The sequence below is a fragment of the Euprymna scolopes genome, chromosome 46, assembly GCF_053919585.1.
Source record: "Euprymna scolopes isolate OS-2025 chromosome 46, ASM5391958v1, whole genome shotgun sequence".
Taxonomy (NCBI): domain Eukaryota; kingdom Metazoa; phylum Mollusca; class Cephalopoda; order Sepiida; family Sepiolidae; genus Euprymna; species Euprymna scolopes.
Window position 1 is genome coordinate 57,598,391 of NC_136527.1, and position 22,365 is coordinate 57,620,755.

General features: G+C 31.1%; 2 protein-coding genes across 2 annotated transcripts; both read right to left on the reverse strand.

The window, feature by feature from the left end:
* Nucleotides 1-1,392: 1,392 nt before the first annotated feature.
* On the reverse strand, nucleotides 1,393-4,542 carry LOC145270130 (uncharacterized). The gene is made up of 2 exons (XM_080125739.1): nucleotides 3,045-4,542; nucleotides 1,393-2,429 (listed from the first exon to the last, which is right to left on the reverse strand). The coding sequence occupies exons 1-2, from the start codon at nucleotides 4,540-4,542 to the stop codon at nucleotides 1,393-1,395; spliced, it is 2,535 nt and encodes an 844-aa protein (XP_079981865.1).
* An 8,888-nt stretch (nucleotides 4,543-13,430) lies between these two features.
* On the reverse strand, nucleotides 13,431-16,442 carry LOC145270131 (uncharacterized). The gene is made up of 2 exons (XM_080125740.1): nucleotides 14,945-16,442; nucleotides 13,431-14,464 (listed from the first exon to the last, which is right to left on the reverse strand). Exons 1-2 carry the CDS (start codon nucleotides 16,440-16,442, stop codon nucleotides 13,431-13,433), a joined length of 2,532 nt encoding a protein of 843 aa, XP_079981866.1.
* Between the last annotated feature and the right edge of the window lie 5,923 nt (nucleotides 16,443-22,365).

Here is a 22,365-nt window from a genome sequence, read left to right on the forward strand (position 1 = left end):
TATGTGTACAGTAATACAAACCCGCTTTTCGAGCTGAATAAATATGTTACATTGAAAAAAAAAACACGAAAAATATATCCAGTTTGTCAAAGCCAATAAAAAAATTTTCATCACATCCGATTACCCTGTATCTCAAATTTTGAGTGTTTAGACTCCAAATTGACATAGTAATTTGGTAGAAAACGTATAAATGTAATATGTATCAATTTGACCGCAATTTTTGTCTCTTAGCAGTTATGTTTTTGCGCTCGAAGCAAATGAAAAAGTTTGACCCAGGTCCAAGTAACCTACATGTAAAATCTCAAGTTTTTAGACCCAAAATTGGTAAAGGAGTGTGGTATAATTCAAAAAGGTCAAATATTTGAACTTGAACCGCTCGGCTGCGAAATTTCCACCCAAAATCTATTTAGATTGCGAGACCAATGCCTGAATACACTGCAAGTTAGATTTCAATATTTTAGGCCCAACATTAGCAGAGTAGTTTAGTAGAGACCATAAAGGTCAAATATGTTAACTTTGACTCCATGGCAGCGAAATTTTCGGTCCAGAACGAATAAAAAAGATTAAACTCATCATGACTATGCTTTATGTCAAAGTTCAAGTGTTTACACCAAGTAGTTTGGTAGAGACCACAAAGGTAAAATATTTTTGAACTTTGACTCTAATGTTGACCCCTTAAAATATGATTTTAGGCAGGCACGTACCTGATCAGCTCTGGTTCCCTTTGGGACCACAGGTAGTGTTTGGCGAAAGTCACCTGAAAGTAGAAGGGTAACACCACCCATGGATCGTTGGTCATCTCTTATATCCCGAAGAGTTCTATCTAAAGCCTCAAAAGCCCCTTTATGAGCCATGGTGCAGTGGTGCACTCATCCCACACAATAATTTCTGTTTGTCGAAGTAGCTGTGCTCTGGGACTATCTTTGGTGATATCGCAAACTGCCGTTTGAGCTGAAATTAAGTCAAGTGGTATTTTAAGCATAGAGTGTGCTGTTCTGCCACCAGGAAGAAGAGTAGCAGCGATGCCAGAAGACGCGACGACAATGGCAATAGTATTAGTTTGCCTAACTTTGGCCAAAATTAATTTGGTAACAAATGTTTTTCCGGTGCCTCCAGGGCATCAAGGAAGAAAATTCCACCAGCACGTCTGAAAACGGTGGTGGTAACTGTGTTGAAAGCGAGCAGCTGCTCAGGAAGTAGCTTAGGCATCATTTCATTGATGTAGCTTGTTAAAGAATCGTCATCATAGGATGTTTCCTGAAGTATTAGAGTTGGAATTTGTTGGTACGTTCAGTTTGTGGCAGACCATATGATTGCAAATATTTTCCACCTATAAGAATAAGTCTGTCCTCTATATCTATTAATGCCCTATTGTAAAACTCATCACAATAATCAAGTTGAATTTCTGGAAGGCGCACTTGAGCCTGATGCAAAAAAATCTTCGGAAAGGCTATTTCTGAATTTCAACCACAGGTTAAATGCGTTTCCAACACTGCAGAAATGTAATATCTTGACAAATATTTTTCGAAGTCGCCGAGCTGAATATGAGGCATCAATTTCAGCTAAGGTGGCTTCCCAGCGAGTGTCATCCTCAAGTAAACCTCGAGCCATACAGGCTTCCCTGTAGGTAGGCCAAACTCGGTTACCGAATTTACGAAGATCTTCAAAGCTTGTTGGCCCTTGAACTTCATGAAGCAGAATTCGGAGATAGAAACATTCGTGTTGATTTGGAGGTACAGTATAGACACGTCCAAGGCAATCATTCCATCTAATACCTTCAGCACCTTCAACTCGTCTCCCGATAGTTCTGCGAATCCAACGCTTTTTATTCCATGTGTAGTATAAAGGAATTTCAGAATAGATTAAAGTTTTGGTGAAGTCATCACTTTCACACAGCCTGAAAAAAGCAGTCAAAGTTGTCTGTCTAGGTGCTTGTACTATATTTTGTGCGGTTGTTGGGGTGTAGTACACTCGCTGTCCATTTTCAAGGTGAATGTCCAGACGTTGAATTGGTGGATGCCTATCATGGATAGGGAATCCAAATATTCGCCAAAATGCCTCACTACTGCTAATGTACTTACAAACATATTTGATACAATGAACAGAAGCACAAAATTCGACATTTATGTGGGCATCAAAGGTGCTGATAAGAATTGGACAGTATGGTATGACCCATCTGTTGTCGATCTCGTAATTTCTTACAGTCGTAGTGAAGCCACCATCTTCGGGTCTTCGTCGTCTGTACAATGGATATCCATCAGTATCAGTCTGTGTCTCACTAATAAACTGGCGAGGATACCTTTTTGTGCATATCCTGTTGTCTTTAACACATGGTAAATCTCTTCTAAAACCAGGGCCGCATGGTCCATGAATCATATGCACCTTTATCATGTTATATAAATCCCTGTCAACAGACGGATCTGGTAGTTCTGCAGAGATGATTTTATCAATGTCATTCGAACATATATTATCCACGAGCCAAATTAGAATATGAGCATGAGGAAGACCTCTTTTCTGCCATTCGATTGTATACATGTTTCCTCGGACAGGTCCAAAAATCTCACCTAGGTTTATCAAATCCATCAATTTTTTAAGTTTCAAGTGAAATACTCTTGCTAAGATATCATGACGGTTTTTTGTTGATTGGCCATTGAAAAGTTCAACCTGGGCTTCCTTCCAATTTGGGTTACATGTGAAGGTTACAAACAAAGCAGGCCTACCGTAGTGCCTCACAATTTTCATCGCATCCTGAGTCCTTTCGTTCATATAGCAGGGCCCACCAGTAAATGTGGAGGGCAGAATACAAAGCTTGCCTAGATTGTTTGGATCTGCATCTCTGTTAAGACCATCCCTCAAATGTATGTAGCTGTCGCAACACAATTTTGCCTGATTATTTCTGATGCAGCATAGGCGTTTTGATTCCATTTTAGCACACATGTCAGTAGCATACTGATTGTAAAGGTCTTGAAACCGATGTAAATGATTGAAATAAATATTTCTATTGTTGTTATTATCATTATTATTAGTAGTAGTATTATAATCACCAGTATCATTATTCTGGTCACTGTTATCCTTTTGGTCCCGAATCATAAATCTGTAAGCATAGAAATCCTTACAAGAAACTGTTTTGGAAAAATTATATTCCAAAGTAGATGGGTCAAATTGAGGAATTCCAAAGTGGTAACCATCTTCTCCACGAACAAACATTAAAGGATATTGAAGCGCATCGTATGATCTGTGAGTTTCGTTTATGCGCTGGAGACCAGCATCCCGGTGTCTGATGACAATATCTCGAGAATGGTGTTGGTCACAACTAAGAAGTATTGCGATTTCATTAAAAGAAGGAGCATTAAACCGACCTGCATATTCAGTGGATGGTCGGTTGTCTGCATCGATGACAATGCGAAAATTATCAGCAGGATTTAATTCTAGAGCATATTTGAAGCTTCGTACATAGCTGTTGTATTCATGAAGCATACTTTGAAGGTCCCAAATCAATTTTAGTCGATTGTTGGAAGTGATTGTGTCATTGTTGCAGGCAAATGCAAATGAATTCCTTCTTTGAGCTTGTTTCAGATAGTCTGACATGAAGTAAACTTGAAGAAATTGAGGTGCCTCATTTTCAGTTGGCTGAAGAGATCCAATCAGATGGTACACCTGACCCTGTACTTTGAATGTTGGCATAAACCCCCCTTCATATTGGTAACTGGATCCGAAAGACATCATTTGAAAGGCGCAATTGTATTGCCTTATTTCTTTCAAGAAGGTTCTTGATTCAGGATTTGAACCTGTGAGCAAGCGTAGTAGCGGTTGTGAAGGTTCTTCAAGAAGTGGGAGTTTCACCTTGCCATTTGAACAGCATATTCCCGCTGGCTCACTTGGCCATCTTTTCGCGAGACAATGGGAGCATTTCTTATACATAGAGCCTATTTTTATGTCAGCGTATTCAGCATAATTAGAAGAGGGAATATAGTTGAATGCTTTTAAAGACCAGCGTGACTTTGTTGCTCTTGAATGTCCTTCCAAATTGGCTCTATATTCTATATGACCCTTTGTACGTCTGTCTCGTTGCTCTGCATTTTCTGAAGCGCGTGCAGTGGACAAGGCCGAAGCATTTATCCTTAAACGTTTGTCTCGTTGTTTGTCGGTTTCGGAAGCACGTACAGCAGCCTGACGTAATGCCTTTCTTTTAAGATGATTTTTTTGTTGCTCTTCAGCCGAGCTTGAAGAATTTCTGTCCAAATAAATTTCTCTTTGGTCTTCATCCATTGAAGCTTGAGAAATAGCGTGAATGTTACTGCTTTCATTTAGGTAAATAGGGAGATTGACGTGCAGTGAACCGTCTAATGTTGCGATTAAAAAAGTACTTGTCGAAGGCCCAGGCAAATTTAAATTATCATCAATTGCCGTCGAAGCTGCAAAGAAGGAAGAAGCACCCCCAGCCGAATGACCCAAACGACCATTTTCAACAAATACGTCCCTAGCATTCCCTGGGTGTTCGGCAATGTCGTAGGGCACATTAACTGTTGATTGTTGCGCCATGCGACGTCTTTTCATTAGTTGATGCCTCGATGCACTTATCGATGACTTTCCCTTTTTTGGCATAATTGATAGTAATGTTCTCCAAATTAACAGCAGTAATATAAGTGTAATGAAAGTAATGCAAAATGGACTGACGAAAGTATTCAAATCAATCGTTTGGTTAAATTCGTTCAAAAATGTTTAAAAATATTAAATACAAGAGAATTTCAAAATCAAGATTAATATTTTTTTAAAATCTGTAAATAATGTAAGCAAGCAGTCAGTAATAGAAAGTTGTAAGTAGAAAATATTTTAACATAAAAATTAACAAAAGTATGGTCAGTAATTTTTTTAAAAACTGGTAATACCTTGCTTAATTTGCAAGATTGTGTTGAGTCTGTAAAATGAAAGAAAGAAAGGGAAAATTCATTTTATTTCGGGGGTTTAGGTACAATTCATGTGAACTCTAAAATAAGATTTGTCTGTTTTATTATTGCGACAATTGTTAAGGGTTGATAAATTTTTAGTTACAACGTCATACCAAATCGATCCCCCGTTTTGTAACCAATAAACATATTGTGGTTTTTATACAATGTTGTTTTTCTAAAAGGTGAGTTTTTTTTGTTACTTATTAGATATAACTTTTTTTGGCGAACATATACAAAAGAGGCCCCTGCATGCCAACTGCCGGCTATCATGTAGAATGCGCCCTGCTTATAGGGCCACATGTTGGCTAGAACTGATTTTTTTGTTTTTTTTTTTGTGGATAAATAATATGACAACAAAACCAAATTAAATTTCGAATTGTTTTTAAATGTTTGGAACTTGGGGGTATTACCCCCCCCCGCCGCAGCCGCTGAAATTTCGGTATTAGTTTACTGTAACGCCCGTATGGAAACGCATAGAAATATATATATATATATTGTTGGTGGTAGATTTACAGTTTCCGTCGCGAAGAAATTGTATTCATGATATGAAGAAATCACTATTTGAAAATTTAATTTGGTTTTGTTGTTATGTTATTTATCCAAAGCAAAAAAAATATATAATAACATCTAAAGTAGTCAACCGAGCAGAACAACGCAAAAAAAACAAACAAACACAAAAAAGCACTTGCATTTGGTGTTGTCATATTGGTGATCCAGAAAAGAAATATATATATATAACGAAAGCAGCCAACCAAACAGAACAACGCAAAAAAAACATAAAAAAAGAACACCAGTTGTAGCCAAAATTTGCAGGGCGCATTCTACATGAAATAGTTAATCATTACCCAATCAGTGGTTATCCAGGGAATTAATAGAAATAAGAAACCGTGAAAAAAAAGTAAAGGGGAGGAGAATGATGGATGTAATCAGGTGTAAGATAAGAAAAATAAAATAGGTTGTTATTGACTAAACGGTAATTGTAAAGTGTTTGATTAAACGCAGGTTAAACAGAAATAATGAAAGTGTTAACGAAAATAAAAATATTATCAATATGTTATAATAAAAAAAATGTGCAGACTATAAGATGTAAGTAAGTGATATTTAAATTTTTTTTGATAGAAAGGCAGACTATAAGATGTAAATAAGTGATAGTTAAACATTTTTTTGATAGAAAGGCAGACTATAAGATGTAAGTAAGTGATATTTAAATTTTTTTTGATAGAAAGGCAGACTATAAGATGTAAGTAAGTGATATTTAAATTTTTTTTGATAGAAAGGCAGACTATAAGATGTAAGTAAGTGATATTTAAATTTTTTTTGATAGAAAGGCAGACTATAAGATGTAAGTAAGTAATAGTTAATTTTTTTTTGATAGAAAGGCAGACTATAAGATGTAAATAAGTGATAGTTAAAAACATTTTTTATGGAAAGAAAATATTGTGTAGATAATCGTAAAATAAAGTAAATGTGAAGACAATACGTTGTAAGTATGTGATATGTAAAAATAAATTGGCAGAAAGGAAATATTGTAAAAATAATGGTGAAAATAAATTTTTATAAAGTAGGCAATAATTGATATTTTTTGTAGATTAAAATTGAATGAAATAAGTTGTATGTAGATTAGAACAAAAAACAATGAATAGAAATGGCAGAAAGGAAAATGAAGAAAAATTTTGCAGACGATAATGGGTAGATGAATAATATATAAACACAAGAAAAATGAATTTATCGGAATACCGGTAGGTTTTATAACAGTCGAAAACTATAATTCACAAAAGTATTTGGGAGTCTTGTCATAAAATGTAGTAAAAGAAAGTATAAGCAAATGAATAAAATGATAAAAGGAAACATACCATATAATAAAATGAGAAAATGAAGAAAATCACATTTACTGTGTGTGTTTACTGTTTATGTAAGTCAGCAGGTTTGGTTGCCATAACAACGTGACGGTAGTAAACGTGTGTGTGTGCTGGCTAGTGGTACTAATAATTTTGTAGCAGCGTTTGTTTTCGTGTAGTTTAGTTTCGTATATATATATATATATATATATATATATATATATATATATATATATATATATAAATAAGTATTTTTAAATTTTATCTTTCTAGCTTTAAAAAAAAGTTTTAAAATTTTATCAGCCGGCATAATTTATTTTTATATATTGAAAAATTTCAGGAAAATTAATTTTTGCTAGATTTTCATAACATGTGTGTCAACAGCTTAAAAAAATCATCTCTTCAAACATGTTCTATGTTTTAAAGAGGACGGTAGTCAACGTGTGTGTGTGTGCGTGTGTGTGACAGCATTTGTTTTCCTGTTGTGTGTACGTGTGTGCGGCTAGCGCCAGAATGGCGGAGGTGGTGTCGGAGGTGGGAAATTTCGTACTTTTGTAATTCGTAAATGGCAAGTTAGAAAAAAAAATAAACCCTTCCAAGATTGACTATAAATAAGGCCATAATATTTTATGAAAAATTTAAGACCGTAAGAACCATAGATTTTAGGAGATGTGATTATTGGATTAACCAATCAAATATCGTCTGTGGCACACACATCTGTTTTATAGATATATAGAAGATATGCATTAATTGTAAACTTATTTCCTTTATAATGAATATACATTAATTGTAAATTTATTTCCTTTATAATGAATATACATTAATTGTAAATTTATTTCCTTTATAATGAATATACATTAATAGTAAACTTATTTCCTTTATAATGAATATACATTAATAGTAAACTTATTTCCTTTATAATGAATATGAATTAATAGTAAACTTATTTCCTTTATAATGAATATACATTAATAGTAAACTTATTTCCTTTATAATGAATATACATTAATTGTAAACTTATTTCCTTTATAATGAATATACATTAATTGTAAACTTATTTCCTTTATAATGAATATGCATTAATAGTAAACTTATTTCCTTTATAATTAATATACATTAATAGTAAACTTATTTTTTTATAATGAATATACATTAATAGTAAACTTATTTTTTTATAATGAATATGCATTAATAGTAAATTTATTTCCTTTATAATGAATATGAATTAATAGTAAACTTATTTCCTTTATCACGAATATGAATTAATAGTAAACTTATTTGCTTTATAATGAATATACATTAATAGTAAACTTATATCTTTATAATGAATATAAATTAATAGTAAACTTATTTCTTCTATAATGAATATACATCAATAGTAAATGTATTTCCTTTATAATGAATATACATTAATAGTAAACTTATTTCCTTTATAATGAATATACATTAATAGTAAACTTATTTCCTTTATAATGAATATGAATTAATAGTAAACTTATTTCCTTTATAATGAATATATATTAACAGTAAACTTATTTCCTTTATAATGAATATACATTAATAGTAAACTTATTTCCTTTATAATGAATATATATTAACAGTAAACTTATTTCCTTTATAATGAATATACATTAATAGTAAACTTATTTCCTTTATACATTAATAGTAAACTTATTTCGTTTATAATGAATATATATTAATTGTAAACTTATTTCCTTTATAATGAATATGAATTAATAGTAAATTTATTTCCTTTATAATAAATACACATTACTAGTAAATTAATTTCCTTTATAATGAATATACATTAATAGTGAACTTATTTCCTTTATAATGAATATTCATAAATAGTAAATTAATTTCCTTTATAATGAATATGAATTATTAGTTAGCTTATTTCCTTTATAATGAATATGAATTAATAGTAAATTTTCTTTATAATGAATATATTTTGATAGTAAACTTACTTCCTTTATAACAAATATACATTAATAGTAAATTTATTTCCTTTATAATGAATATGATTTATTAGTAAACTTGTTTCCTTTATAATGAACATACATAAGGTGCTAACTTATTTCCTTTATAATGAATATGAATTAATAGTAAACTTATTTATTTACAATTAATATACATTAATAGTAATTTTTTCCTTTACAATACATATAGATTAATAGTAAACTTATTTCCTTTATAATGAATATGAATTAATAGTAAACTTATTTCATTTATAATGAATATACATTAATAGTATTTTTTTCCTTTATAATGAATATGAATTAATAGTAAACTTATTTATTTATAATTAATATACATTAACAGTAAACTTATTTCCTTTGCAATGAATATAGATTATTAGTAAACTTATTTCCTTTATAATGAATATGCATTAATAGTAAATTTATTTCCTTTATAATGAATATACATTAATAGTGAATTTTTTTTCCTTATTAATTAGTATACATTAATAGTAAACTTATTTCCTTTATAATGAATATACATTAATAGTAAACTTATTTCCTTTAAAATGAATATGCATTAACAGTAAACTTATTTCCTTTATAATGAATATACATTTATAGTAAACTTATTTCCTTTATAATGAATATACATTAATAGTAAACTTATTTCCTTTATAATGAATATGCATTAATAGTAAATTTATTTCCTTTATAATAAATATACATTAATAGTAAACTTATTTCTTTTATAAGGAATATAAATTAATAGTAAACTTATTTCCTTTATAATGAACTATCAGGGGTTACTCAGCGTTGCCTGGGTGATCGGCCCCCTTCCCACTCCGAGGGGTAACAAAAAAGTCACCCCTCTAGATTTACATACTTGGTGCCGGCCTCCCCCCTCTAGGGAGAGATAATCCCCAACCCCACCTTCAGGGAGGAGGGTGCCTGGAGGCTTCCCCCCCAAAGAAAAAAGTCACCTCCTCCTGGCCTCTTTGCCTCCACCACCCTTGGGGGGGTGGGACACCGGCTCCCTCCTTTGGGGGGAGAAACTGCCAAGCTCCCCCCTTTCGGTTGAGAAAATGCCAGGCTTCCCCTTTTGGGGGTGGGATGGTGGCGTGGCCTTCGTTATAAAGATGGCCGGCCAGCTGAAAAAATGACGTCATCGCCGAAGTCCCAACAAGCAAGATATGTGGAACTCTTAGACTGTCAATAATCAACAGTAATTTTTACAGACAGCGTTACAAAACTTCAAAATTGGATTGAAATAAAGAACACGATGATTTATACTGAAACTCATCTAATATTAATAATAAAAAAATAATAAAAAAAAACACAAGTTGTTTGTTTAAGTATTATAAGCAATTGAATATTTCGTTGTATTATAGATTTTAAAGATTAGAATGCGTTCTTTAATTACTTATAAATTACATTTTAAAAAAAGTGAAGGAACACGATTTGAAGTTTATTTAACATAATTAAATGAAAATTATGCATGTAAGATTATGAATATTTGAAGCAGAACACAAGCAAAACATTTGATATGAGTTAAGACAATAAACAAATATTAAAATTAAACTATTTTTTTAATCAAAATGAATTTAAAATCAAAATGAATGTGGGTTTGTATTACTGTACACATATATTCGAAAAAGTTGTCAAAAAACAAATATATAACAAATAAATGTTATAAAAGGCAAGATAAGTTACTTTTCTACCAAACTGGATATATTTTTCGTATTTTTATTGTGACGTCAGAGCAAAGCGAACAGTCAATCTCTCTACTTACTCTCCATATATATCTCGCTATCTCTCTCTTTCTTAAAAATATAATGAACCAGATAACCCCCTCTCTCTGTGAATGATGTGGCATGGCAGACACTTGGCTGAGGGAAATGGGACAGAGGTTGGGTGTGAATATCGCCGTAGCGAGCGGAAATACGTCGTCATGGCAACCAGACAGTGAACATTCGTGGCGGGAAATAAGAAATAAACAGTTGGCGAAAAGAAGCGAGACAGCCCGGTATATCAAACAGTAGCTCCGAGAATCGGACCTCATCGAAGATTGAGATTTGGATCAGTTAAAATGCGGATTATTAGTCAAATACAATCGTATTGTCGATTAACCTCAACATTTAATCTGGCTGAGATTTGAATTAATTAAATTGCGGATTATCATTCCAAATACAATCGTATTGTCGATTGAATTCTTTTTTGGAACTAAGATTCGAGGAAGAGATAAACTTTCGCCATCTCAACTTTTTTTTTCTTGGATATTGTGTTTGCGAACTTTTAATCCGTGTTTACCCTAACGGATAAAAACAGATAAGTTTGGCCTATCTCATGCCAATATCTTTTCCTTTCCGCAAACTTTTATACATATTATACTGTATTTTGCATGTCGCATACATCTGACAAACATCCCCAGAAATACGCCTGTCTAACTCATTATTTTATCGGAACTTTTTCTTCTTCCTTTGTATATAAAAATCTTTCTTGAATTCTAAACTTTTATTGAGTGTTCGTATCGTCATTTTTGCTTTGTTGTTCCGTTCTCCTTATTGATATGTTTCGCTGGTTAATCCAACATCTGACAATTAACCGAAGATAATTATGAGATGTTGGATATAAAATAAAATAAATTCTTATGTCGCGATCTGACTGCCAATCAATTCGGTCATCCATTAACCGGGTCGTAACATTATTCAATGTAACATGTTTATTCAGCTTGAAAACTATACAGTGTTTACCGATTTATTGGAAAATTCAAGATGGCGTCTGACTCCCTCTTTAACACGGTAAGTTTGGGAAAAGGTGTTATAAATAAAAAAACTGGATAAAATACTGTAAAAAACTCGCTCAATATATGTTACCGTGACATAGCTTGACATATATTCGGCGGGTTTTTAATAGTATTTTTCTAGTTTTTTATTTATAACACCTTTTCCCATACTTACCGTGTTAAAGAGGGAGTGAGGCGCCATCTTGAATTTTCCAATACATCGGTAAACACTGTATGGTTTTAGAGCTGAATAAACATGTTACATTGAATAAAAACATGAAAAATATATCCAGTATGGTAGAAAAGTAACTTATCTTGCCTTTGATAACATTTATTTGTTATATATTTGTTTTTGACAACTTTTTCGCATCTATGTGTACAGTAATACAAACCCGCTTTTCGAGCTGAATAAATATGTTACATTGAAAAAAAAAACACGAAAAATATATCCAGTTTGTCAAAGCCAATAAAAAAATTTTCATCACATCCGATTACCCTGTATCTCAAATTTTGAGTGTTTAGACTCCAAATTGACATAGTAATTTGGTAGAAAACGTATAAATGTAATATGTATCAATTTGACCGCAATTTTTGTCTCTTAGCAGTTATGTTTTTGCGCTCGAAGCAAATGAAAAAGTTTGACCCAGGTCCAAGTAACCTACATGTAAAATCTCAAGTGTTTAGACCCAAAATTGGTAAAGGAGTGTGGTATAATTCAAAAAGGTCAAATATTTGAACTTGAACCGCTCGGCTGCGAAATTTCCACCCAAAATCTATTTAGATTGCGAGACCAATGTCTGAATACACTGCAAGTTAGATTTCAATATTTTAGGCCCAACATTAGCAGAGTAGTTTAGTAGAGACCATAAAGGTCAAATATGTTAACTTTGACTCCATGGCAGCGAAATTTTCGGTCCAGAACGAATAAAAAAGATTAAACTCATCATGACTATGCTTTATGTCAAAGTTCAAGTGTTTACACCAAGTAGTTTGGTAGAGACCACAAAGGTAAAATATTTTTGAACTTTGACTCTAATGTTGACCCCTTAAAATATGATTTTAGGCAGGCACGTACCTGATCAGCTCTGGTTCCCTTTGGGACCACAGGTAGTGTTTGGCGAAAGTCACCTGAAAGTAGAAGGGTAACACCACCCATGGATCGTTGGTCATCTCTTATATCCCGAAGAGTTCTATCTAAAGCCTCAAAAGCCCCTTTATGAGCCATGGTGCAGTGGTGCACTCATCCCACACAATAATTTCTGTTTGTCGAAGTAGCTGTGCTCTGGGACTATCTTTGGTGATATCGCAAACTGCCGTTTGAGCTGAAATTAAGTCAAGTGGTATTTTAAGCATAGAGTGTGCTGTTCTGCCACCAGGAAGAAGAGTAGCAGCGATGCCAGAAGACGCGACGGCAATGGCAATAGTATTAGTTTGCCTAACTTTGGCCAAAATTAATTTGGTAACAAATGTTTTTCCGGTGCCTCCAGGGCATCAAGGAAGAAAATTCCACGAGCACGTCTGAAAACGGTGGTGGTAACTGTGTTGAAAGCGAGCAGCTGCTCAGGAAGTAGCTTAGGCATCATTTAATGATGTAGCTTGTTAAAGAATCGACATCATAGGATGTTTCCTGAAGTATTAGAGTTGGAATTTGTTGGTACGTTCAGTTTGTGGCAGACCATATGATTGCAAATATTTTCCACCTATAAGAATAAGTCTGTCCTCTATATCTATTAATGCCCTATTGTAAAACTCATCACAATAATCAAGTTGAATTTCTGGAAGGCGCACTTGAGCCTGATGCAAAAAAATCTTCGGAAAGGCTATTTCTGAATTTCAACCACAGGTTAAATGCGTTTCCAACACTGCAGAAATGTAATATCTTGACAAATGTTTTTCGAAGTCACCGAGCTGAATATGAGGCATCAATTTCAGCTAAGGTGGCTTCCCAGCGAGTGTCATCCTCAAGTAAACCTCGAGCCATACAGGCTTCCCTGTAGGTGTGCCAAACTCGGTTACCGAATTTACGAAGATCTTCAAAGCTTGTTGGCCCTTGAACTTCATGAAGCAGAATTCGGAGATAGAAACATTCGTGTTGATTTGGAGGTACAGTATAGACACGTCCAAGGCAATCATTCCATCTAATACCTTCAGCACCTTCAACTCGTCTCCCGATAGTTCTGCGAATCCAACGCTTTTTATTCCATGTGTAGTATGAAGGAATTTCAGAATAGATTAAAGTTTTGGTGAAGTCATCACTTTCACACAGCCTGAAAAAAGCAGTCAAAGTTGTCTGTCTAGGTGCTTGTACTATATTTTGTGCGGTTGTCGGGGTGTAGTACACTCGCTGTCCATTTTCAAGGTGAATGTCCAGACGTTGAATTGGTGGATGCCTATCATGGATAGGGAATCCAAATATTCGCCAAAATGCCTCACTACTGCTAATGTACTTACAAACATATTTGATACAATGAACAGAAGCACAAAATTCGACATTTATGTGGGCATCAAAGGTGCTGATAAGAATTGGACAGTATGGTATGACCCATCTGTTGTCGATCTCGTAATTTCTTACGGTCGTAGTGAAGCCACCATCTTCGGGTCTTCGTCGTCTGTACAATGGATATCCATCAGTATCAGTCTGTGTCTCACTAATAAACTGGCGAGGATACCTTTTTGTGCATATCCTGTTGTCTTTAACACATGGTAAATCTCTTCTAAAACCAGGGCCGCATGGTCCATGAATCATATGCACCTTTATCATGTTATATAAATCCCTGTCAACAGACGGATCTGGTAGTTCTGCAGAGATGATTTTATCAATGTCATTCGAACATATATTATCCACGAGCCAAATTAGAATATGAGCATGAGGAAGACCTCTTTTCTGCCATTCGATTGTATACATGTTTCCTCGGACAGGTCCAAAAATCTCACCTAGGTTTATCAAATCCATCAATTTTTTAAATTTCAAGTGAAATACTCTTGCTAAGATATCATGACGGTTTTTTGTTGATTGGCCATTGAAAAGTTCAACCTGGGCTTCCTTCCAATTTGGGTTACATGTGAAGGTTACAAACAAAGCAGGCCTACCGTAGTGCCTCACAATTTTCATCGCATCCTGAGTCCTTTCGTTCATATAGCAGGGCCCACCAGTAAATGTGGAGGGCAGAATACAAAGCTTGCCTAGATTGTTTGGATCTGCATCTCTGTTAAGACCATCCCTCAAATGTATGTAGCTGTCGCAACACAATTTTGCCTGATTATTTCTGATGCAGCATAGGCGTTTTGATTCCATTTTAGCACACATGTCAGTAGCATACTGATTGTAAAGGTCTTGAAACCGATGTAAATGATTGAAATAAATATTTCTATTGTTGTTATTATCATTATTATTAGTAGTAGTATTATAATCACCAGTATCATTATTCTGGTCACTGTTATCCTTTTGGTCCCGAATCATAAATCTGTAAGCATAGAAATCCTTACAAGAAACTGTTTTGGAAAAATTATATTCCAAAGTAGATGGGTCAAATTGAGGAATTCCAAAGTGGTAACCATCTTCTCCACGAACAAACATTAAAGGATATTGAAGCGCATCGTATGATCTGTGAGTTTCGTTTATGCGCTGGAGACCAGCATCCCGGTGTCTGATGACAATATCTCGAGAATGGTGTTGGTCACAACTAAGAAGTATTGCGATTTCATTAAAAGAAGGAGCATTAAACCGACCTGCATATTCAGTGGATGGTCGGTTGTCTGCATCGATGACAATGCGAAAATTATCAGCAGGATTTAATTCTAGAGCATATTTGAAGCTTCGTACATAGCTGTTGTATTCATGAAGCATACTTTGAAGGTCCCAAATCAATTTTAGTCGATTGTTGGAAGTGATTGTGTCATTGTTGCAGGCAAATGCAAATGAATTCCTTCTTTGAGCTTGTTTCAGATAGTCTGACATGAAGTAAACTTGAAGAAATTGAGGTGCCTCATTTTCAGTTGGCTGAAGAGATCCAATCAGATGGTACACCTGACCCTGTACTTTGAATGTTGGCATAAACCCCCCTTCATATTGGTAACTGGATCCGAAAGACATCATTTGAAAGGCGCAATTGTATTGCCTTATTTCTTTCAAGAAGGTTCTTGATTCAGGATTTGAACCTGTGAGCAAGCGTAGTAGCGGTTGTGAAGGTTCTTCAAGAAGTGGGAGTTTCACCTTGCCATTTGAACAGCATATTCCCGCTGGCTCACTTGGCCATCTTTTCGCGAGACAATGGGAGCATTTCTTATACATAGAGCCTATTTTTATGTCAGCGTATTCAGCATAATTAGAAGAGGGAATATAGTTGAATGCTTTTAAAGACCAGCGTGACTTTGTTGCTCTTGAATGTCCTTCCAAATTGGCTCTATATTCTATATGACCCTTTGTACGTCTGTCTCGTTGCTCTGCATTTTCTGAAGCGCGTGCAGTGGACAAGGCCGAAGCATTTATCCTTAAACGTTTGTCTCGTTGTTTGTCGGTTTCGGAAGCACGTACAGCAGCCTGACGTAATGCCTTTCTTTTAAGATGATTTTTTTGTTGCTCTTCAGCCGAGCTTGAAGAATTTCTGTCCAAATAAATTTCTCTTTGGTCTTCATCCATTGAAGCTTGAGAAATAGCGTGAATGTTACTGCTTTCATTTAGGTAAATAGGGAGATTGGCGTGCAGTGAACCGTCTAATGTTGCGATTAAGAAAGTACTTGTCGAAGGCCCAGGCAAATTTAAATTATCATCAATTGCCGTCGAAGCTGCAAAGAAGGAAGAAGCACCCCCAGCCGAATGACCCAAACGACCATTTTCAACAAATACGTCCCTAGCATTCCCTGGGTGTTCGGCAATGTCGTAGGGCACATTAACTGTTGATTGTTGCGCCATGCGACGTCTTTTCATTAGTTGATGCCTCGATGCACTTATCGATGACTTTCCCTTTTTTGGCATAATTGATAGTAATGTTCTCCAAATTAACAGCAGTAATATAAGTGTAATGAAAGTAATGCAAAATGGACTGACGAAAGTATTCAAATCAATCGTTTGGTTAAATTCGTTCAAAAATGTTTAAAAATATTAAATACAAGAGAATTTCAAAATCAAGATTAATATTTTTTTAAAATCTGTAAATAATGTAAGCAAGCAGTCAGTAATAGAAAGTTGTAAGTAGAAAATATTTTAACATAAAAATTAACAAAAGTATGGTCAGTAATTTTTTTAAAAACTGGTAATACCTTGCTTAATTTGCAAGATTGTGTTGAGTCTGTAAAATGAAAGAAAGAAAGGGAAAATTAATTTTATTTCGGGGGTTTAGGTACATTCATGTGAACTCTAAAATAAGATTTGTCTGTTTTATTATTGCGACAATTGTTAAGGGTTGATAAATTTTTAGTTACAACGTCATACCAAATCGATCCCCCGTTTTGTAACCAATAAACATATTGTGGTTTTTATACAATGTTGTTTTTCTAAAAGGTGAGTTTTTTTTGTTACTTATTAGATATAACTTTTTTTGGCGAACATATACAAAAGAGGCCCCTGCATGCCAACTGCCGGCTATCATGTAGAATGCGCCCTGTTTATAGGGCCACATGTTGGCTAGAACTGATTTTTTTGTTTTTTTTTTGTGGATAAATAATATGACAACAAAACCAAATTAAATTTCGAATTGTTTTTAAATGTTTGGAACTTGGGGGTATTACCCCCCCCCCCCGGCGCAGCCGCTGAAATTTCGGTATTAGTTTACTGTAACGCCCGTATGGAAACGTATAGAAATATATATATATATATATATTGTTGGTGGTAGATTTACAGTTTCCGTCGCGAAGAAATTGTATTCATGATATGAAGAAATCACTATTTGAAAATTTAATTTGGTTTTGTTGTTATGTTATTTATCCAAAGCAAAAAAAATATATAATAACATCTAAAGTAGTCAACCGAGCAGAACAACGCAAAAAAAAACAAACAAACACAAAAAAGCACTTGCATTTGGTGTTGTCATATTGGTGATCCAGAAAAGAAATATATATATATAACGAAAGCAGCCAACCAAACAGAACAACGCAAAAAAAAAACATAAAAAAAGAACACCAGTTGTAGCCAAAATTTGCAGGGCGCATTCTACATGAAATAGTTAATTATTACCCAATCAGTGGTTATCCAGGGAATTCATAGAAATAAAAAACCGTGAAAAAAAAGTAAAGGGGAGGGGAATGATGGATGTAATCAGGTGTAAGATAAGAAAAATAAAATAGGTTGTTATTGACTAAACGGTAATTGTAAAGTGTTTGATTAAACGCAGGTTAAACAGAAATAATGAATGAAAGTGTTAACGAAAATAAAAATATAATCAATATGTTATAATAAAAAAAATGTGCAGACTATAAGATGTAAGTAAGTGATATTTAAATTTTTTTTGATAGAAAGGCAGACTATAAGATGTAAATAAGTGATAGTTAAACATTTTTTTGATGGAAAGAAAATATTGTGTAGATAATGGTAAAGTAAAGTAAATGTGAAGACAATACGTTGTAAGTATGTGATATGTAAAAATAAATTGGCAGAAAGGAAATAGTGTGAAAATAAAGGTGAAAAGAAATGTTTATAAAGTAGGCAATAATTGATATTTTTTGTAGATTAAAATTGAATGAAATAAGTTGTATGTAGATTAGAACGAAAAACAATGAATAGAAATGGCAGAAAGGAAAATGAAGAAAAATTTTGCAGACGATAATGGGTAGACGAAGAATATATAAACACAAGAAAAATTAATTTATCGGAATACCGGTAGGTTTTATAACAGTCGCAAACTATAATTCACAAAAGTATTTGGGAGTCTTGTCATAAAATGTAGTAAAAGAAAGTATAAGCAAATGAATAAAATGATAAAAGGAAACATACCATATAATAAAATGAGAAAATGAAGAAAATCACATTTACTGTGTGTGTTTACTGTTTATGTAAGTCAGCAGGTTTGGTTGCCATAACAACGTGACGGTAGTAAACGTGTGTGTGTGCTGGCTAGTGGTACTAATAATTTTGTAGGAGCGTTTGTTTTCGTGTAGTTTAGTTTCGTATATATATATATATATATATATATATATATATATATATATATATATATATATATAAATAAGTATTTTTAAATTTTATCTTTCTAGCTTTAAAAAAAAGTTTTAAAATTTTATCAGCCGGCATAATTTATTTTTATATATTGAAAAATTTCAGGAAAATTAATTTTTGCTAGATTTTCATAACATGTGTGTCAACAGCTTAAAAAAATCATCTCTTCAAACATGTTCTATGTTTTAAAGAGGACGGTAGTCAACGTGTGTGTGTGTGAGTGTGTGTGACAGCATTTGTTTTCCTGTTGTGTGTACGTGTGTGCGGCTAGCGCCAGAATGGCGGAGGTGGTGTCGGAGGTGGGAAATTTCGTACTTTTGTAATTCGTAAATGGCAAGTTAGAAAAAAAAAATAAACCCTTCCAAGATTGACTATAAATAAGGCCATAATATTTTATGAAGAATTTAAGACCGTAAGAACCATAGATTTTAGGAGATGTGATTATTGGATTAACCAATCAGAAATCGTCTGTGGCACACACATCTGTTTTATAGATATATAGAAGATATGCATTAATAGTAAACTTATTTCCTTTATAATGACTATACATTAATAGTAAACTTATTTCCTTTATAATGAATATACATTAATTGTAAATTTATTTCCTTTATAATGAATATACATTAATTGTAAATTTATTTCCTTTATAATGTATATACATTAATTGTAAATTTATTTCCTTTATAATGAATATACATTAATAGTAAACTTATTTCCTTTATAATGAATATACATTATTAGTAAACTTATTTCCTTTATAATGAATATACATTAATAGTAAACTTATTTCCTTTATAATGAATGTGAATTAATAGTAAACTTATTTCCTTTATAATGAATATACATTAATAGTAAACTTATTTCCTTTATAATGAATATACATTAATAGTAAATTTATTTCCTTTATAATGAATATGAATTAATAGTGAACTTACTTCCTTTATAATGAATGTAAATTAATAGTAAACTTATTTCCTTTATAATGAATGTAAATTAATAGTAAACTTATTTCCTTTATAATGAATATACATTAATTGTAAATTTATTTCCTTTATAATGAATGTAAATTAATAGTAAACTTATTTCCTTTATAATGAATATACATTAATTGTAAATTTATTTCCTTTATAATGAATGTGAATTAATAGTAAACTTATTTCCTTTATAATGAATGTAAATTAATAGTAAACTTATTTCCTTTATAATGAATATACATTAATAGTAAACTTATTTCCTTTATAATGAATATACATTAATAGTAAATTTATTTCCTTTATAATGAATATACATTAATAGTAAACTTATTTCCTTTATAATGAATGTAAATTAATAGTAAACTTATTTCCTTTATAATGAATGTAAATTAATAGTAAACTTATTTCCTTTATAATGAATATACATTAATAGTAAATTTATTTCCTTTATAATGAATGTAAATTAATAGTAAATTATTTCCTTTATAATGAATATACATTAATTGTAAACTTATTTCCTTTATAATGAATATACATTAATAGTAAACTTATTTCCTTTATAATGAATATACATTAATAGTAAACTTATTTCCTTTATAATAAATATGAATTAATAGTAAACTTATTTCCTTTCTAATGAATGTAAATTAATAGTAAACTTATTTCCTTTATTATGAATGTAAATTAATAGTAAACTTATTTCCTTTATAATGAATATACATTAATAGTAAATTTATTTCCTTTATAATGAATATACATTAATAGTAAATTATTTCCTTTATAATGAATATACATTAATTGTAAACTTATTTCCTTTATAATGAATATACATTAATAGTAAACTTATTTCCTTTATAATGAATATACATTAATAGTAAACTTATTTCCTTTATAATGAATATGAATTAATAGTAAACTTATTTCCTTTCTAATGAATGTAAATTAATAGTAAACTTATTTCCTTTATTATGAATGTAAATTAATAGTAAACTTATTTCCTTTATAATGAATATACATTAATAGTAAACCTATTTCCTTTATAATAAATATACATTAATAGTAAACTTATTTCCTTTATAATGAATGTAAATTAATAGTAAACTTATTTACTTTATAATGAATATGAATTAATAGTAAACTTATTTCCTTTATAATGAATGTGAATTAATAGTAAACTTATTTCCTTTATAATGAATATACATTAATAGTAAATTTATTTCCTTTATAATGAATATGAATTAATAGTGAACTTATTTCCTTTATAATGAATGTGAATTAATAGTAAACTTATTTCCTTTATAATGAATGTAAATTAATAGTAAACTTATTTCCTTTATAATGAATGTAAATTAATAGTAAACTTATTTCCTTTATAATGAATGTGAATTAATATTAAACTTATTTCCTTTATAATGACTATGAATTAATAGTAAATTTATTTCCTTTATAATGAATATGAATTAATAGTAAACTTATTTCCTTTATAATGAATATACATTAATAGTAAATTTATTTCCTTTATAATGAATATGAATTAATAGTGAACTTATTTCCTTTATAATGAATGTAAATTAATAGTAAACTTATTTCCTTTATAATGAATGTAAATTAATAGTAAACTTATTTCCTTTATAATGAATATACATTAATTGTAAATTTATTTCCTTTATAATGAATGTAAATTAATAGTAAACTTATTTCCTTTATAATGAATATACATTAATTGTAAATTGATTTCCTTTATAATGAATGTGAATTAATAGTGAACTTATTTCCTTTATAATGAATGTAAATTAATAGTAAACTTATTTCCTTTATAATGAATGTAAATTAATAGTAAACTTATTTCCTTTATAATGAATATACATTAATTGTAAATTTATTTCCTTTATAATGAATGTAAATTAATAGTAAACTTATTTCCTTTATAATGAATGTGAATTAATATTAAACTTATTTCCTTTATAATGACTATACATTAATAGTAAATTTATTTCCTTTATAATGAATATGAATTTATAGTAAACTTATTTCCTTTATAATGAATATACATTAATTGTAAATTTATTTCCTTTATAATGAATGTAAATTAATAGTAAACTTATTTCCTTTATAATGAATATACATTAATTGTAAATTTATTTCCTTTATAATGAATGTGAATTAATAGTGAACTTATTTCCTTTATAATGAATGTAAATTAATAGTAAACTTATTTCCTTTATAATGAATGTAAATTAATAGTAAACTTATTTCCTTTATAATGAATATACATTAATAGTAAACTTATTTCCTTTATAATTAATATACATTAATAGTAAATGTATTTCCTTTATAATGAATGTAAATTAATAGTAAACTTATTTCCTTTATAATGAATGTAAATTAATAGTAAACTTATTTCCTTTATAATGAATATACATTAATAGTAAACTTATTTCCTTTATAATTAATATACATTAATAGTAAATGTATTTCCTTTATAATGAATGTAAATTAATAGTAAACTTATTTCCTTTATAATGAATGTAAATTAATAGTAAATTTATTTCCTTTATAATGAATATACATTAATAGTAAACTTATTTCCTTTATAATGAATATACATTAATAGTAAACTTATTTCCTTTATAATGAATGTAAATTAATAGTAAACTTATTTCCTTTATAATGAATGTAAATTAATAGTAAACTTATTTCCTTTATAATGA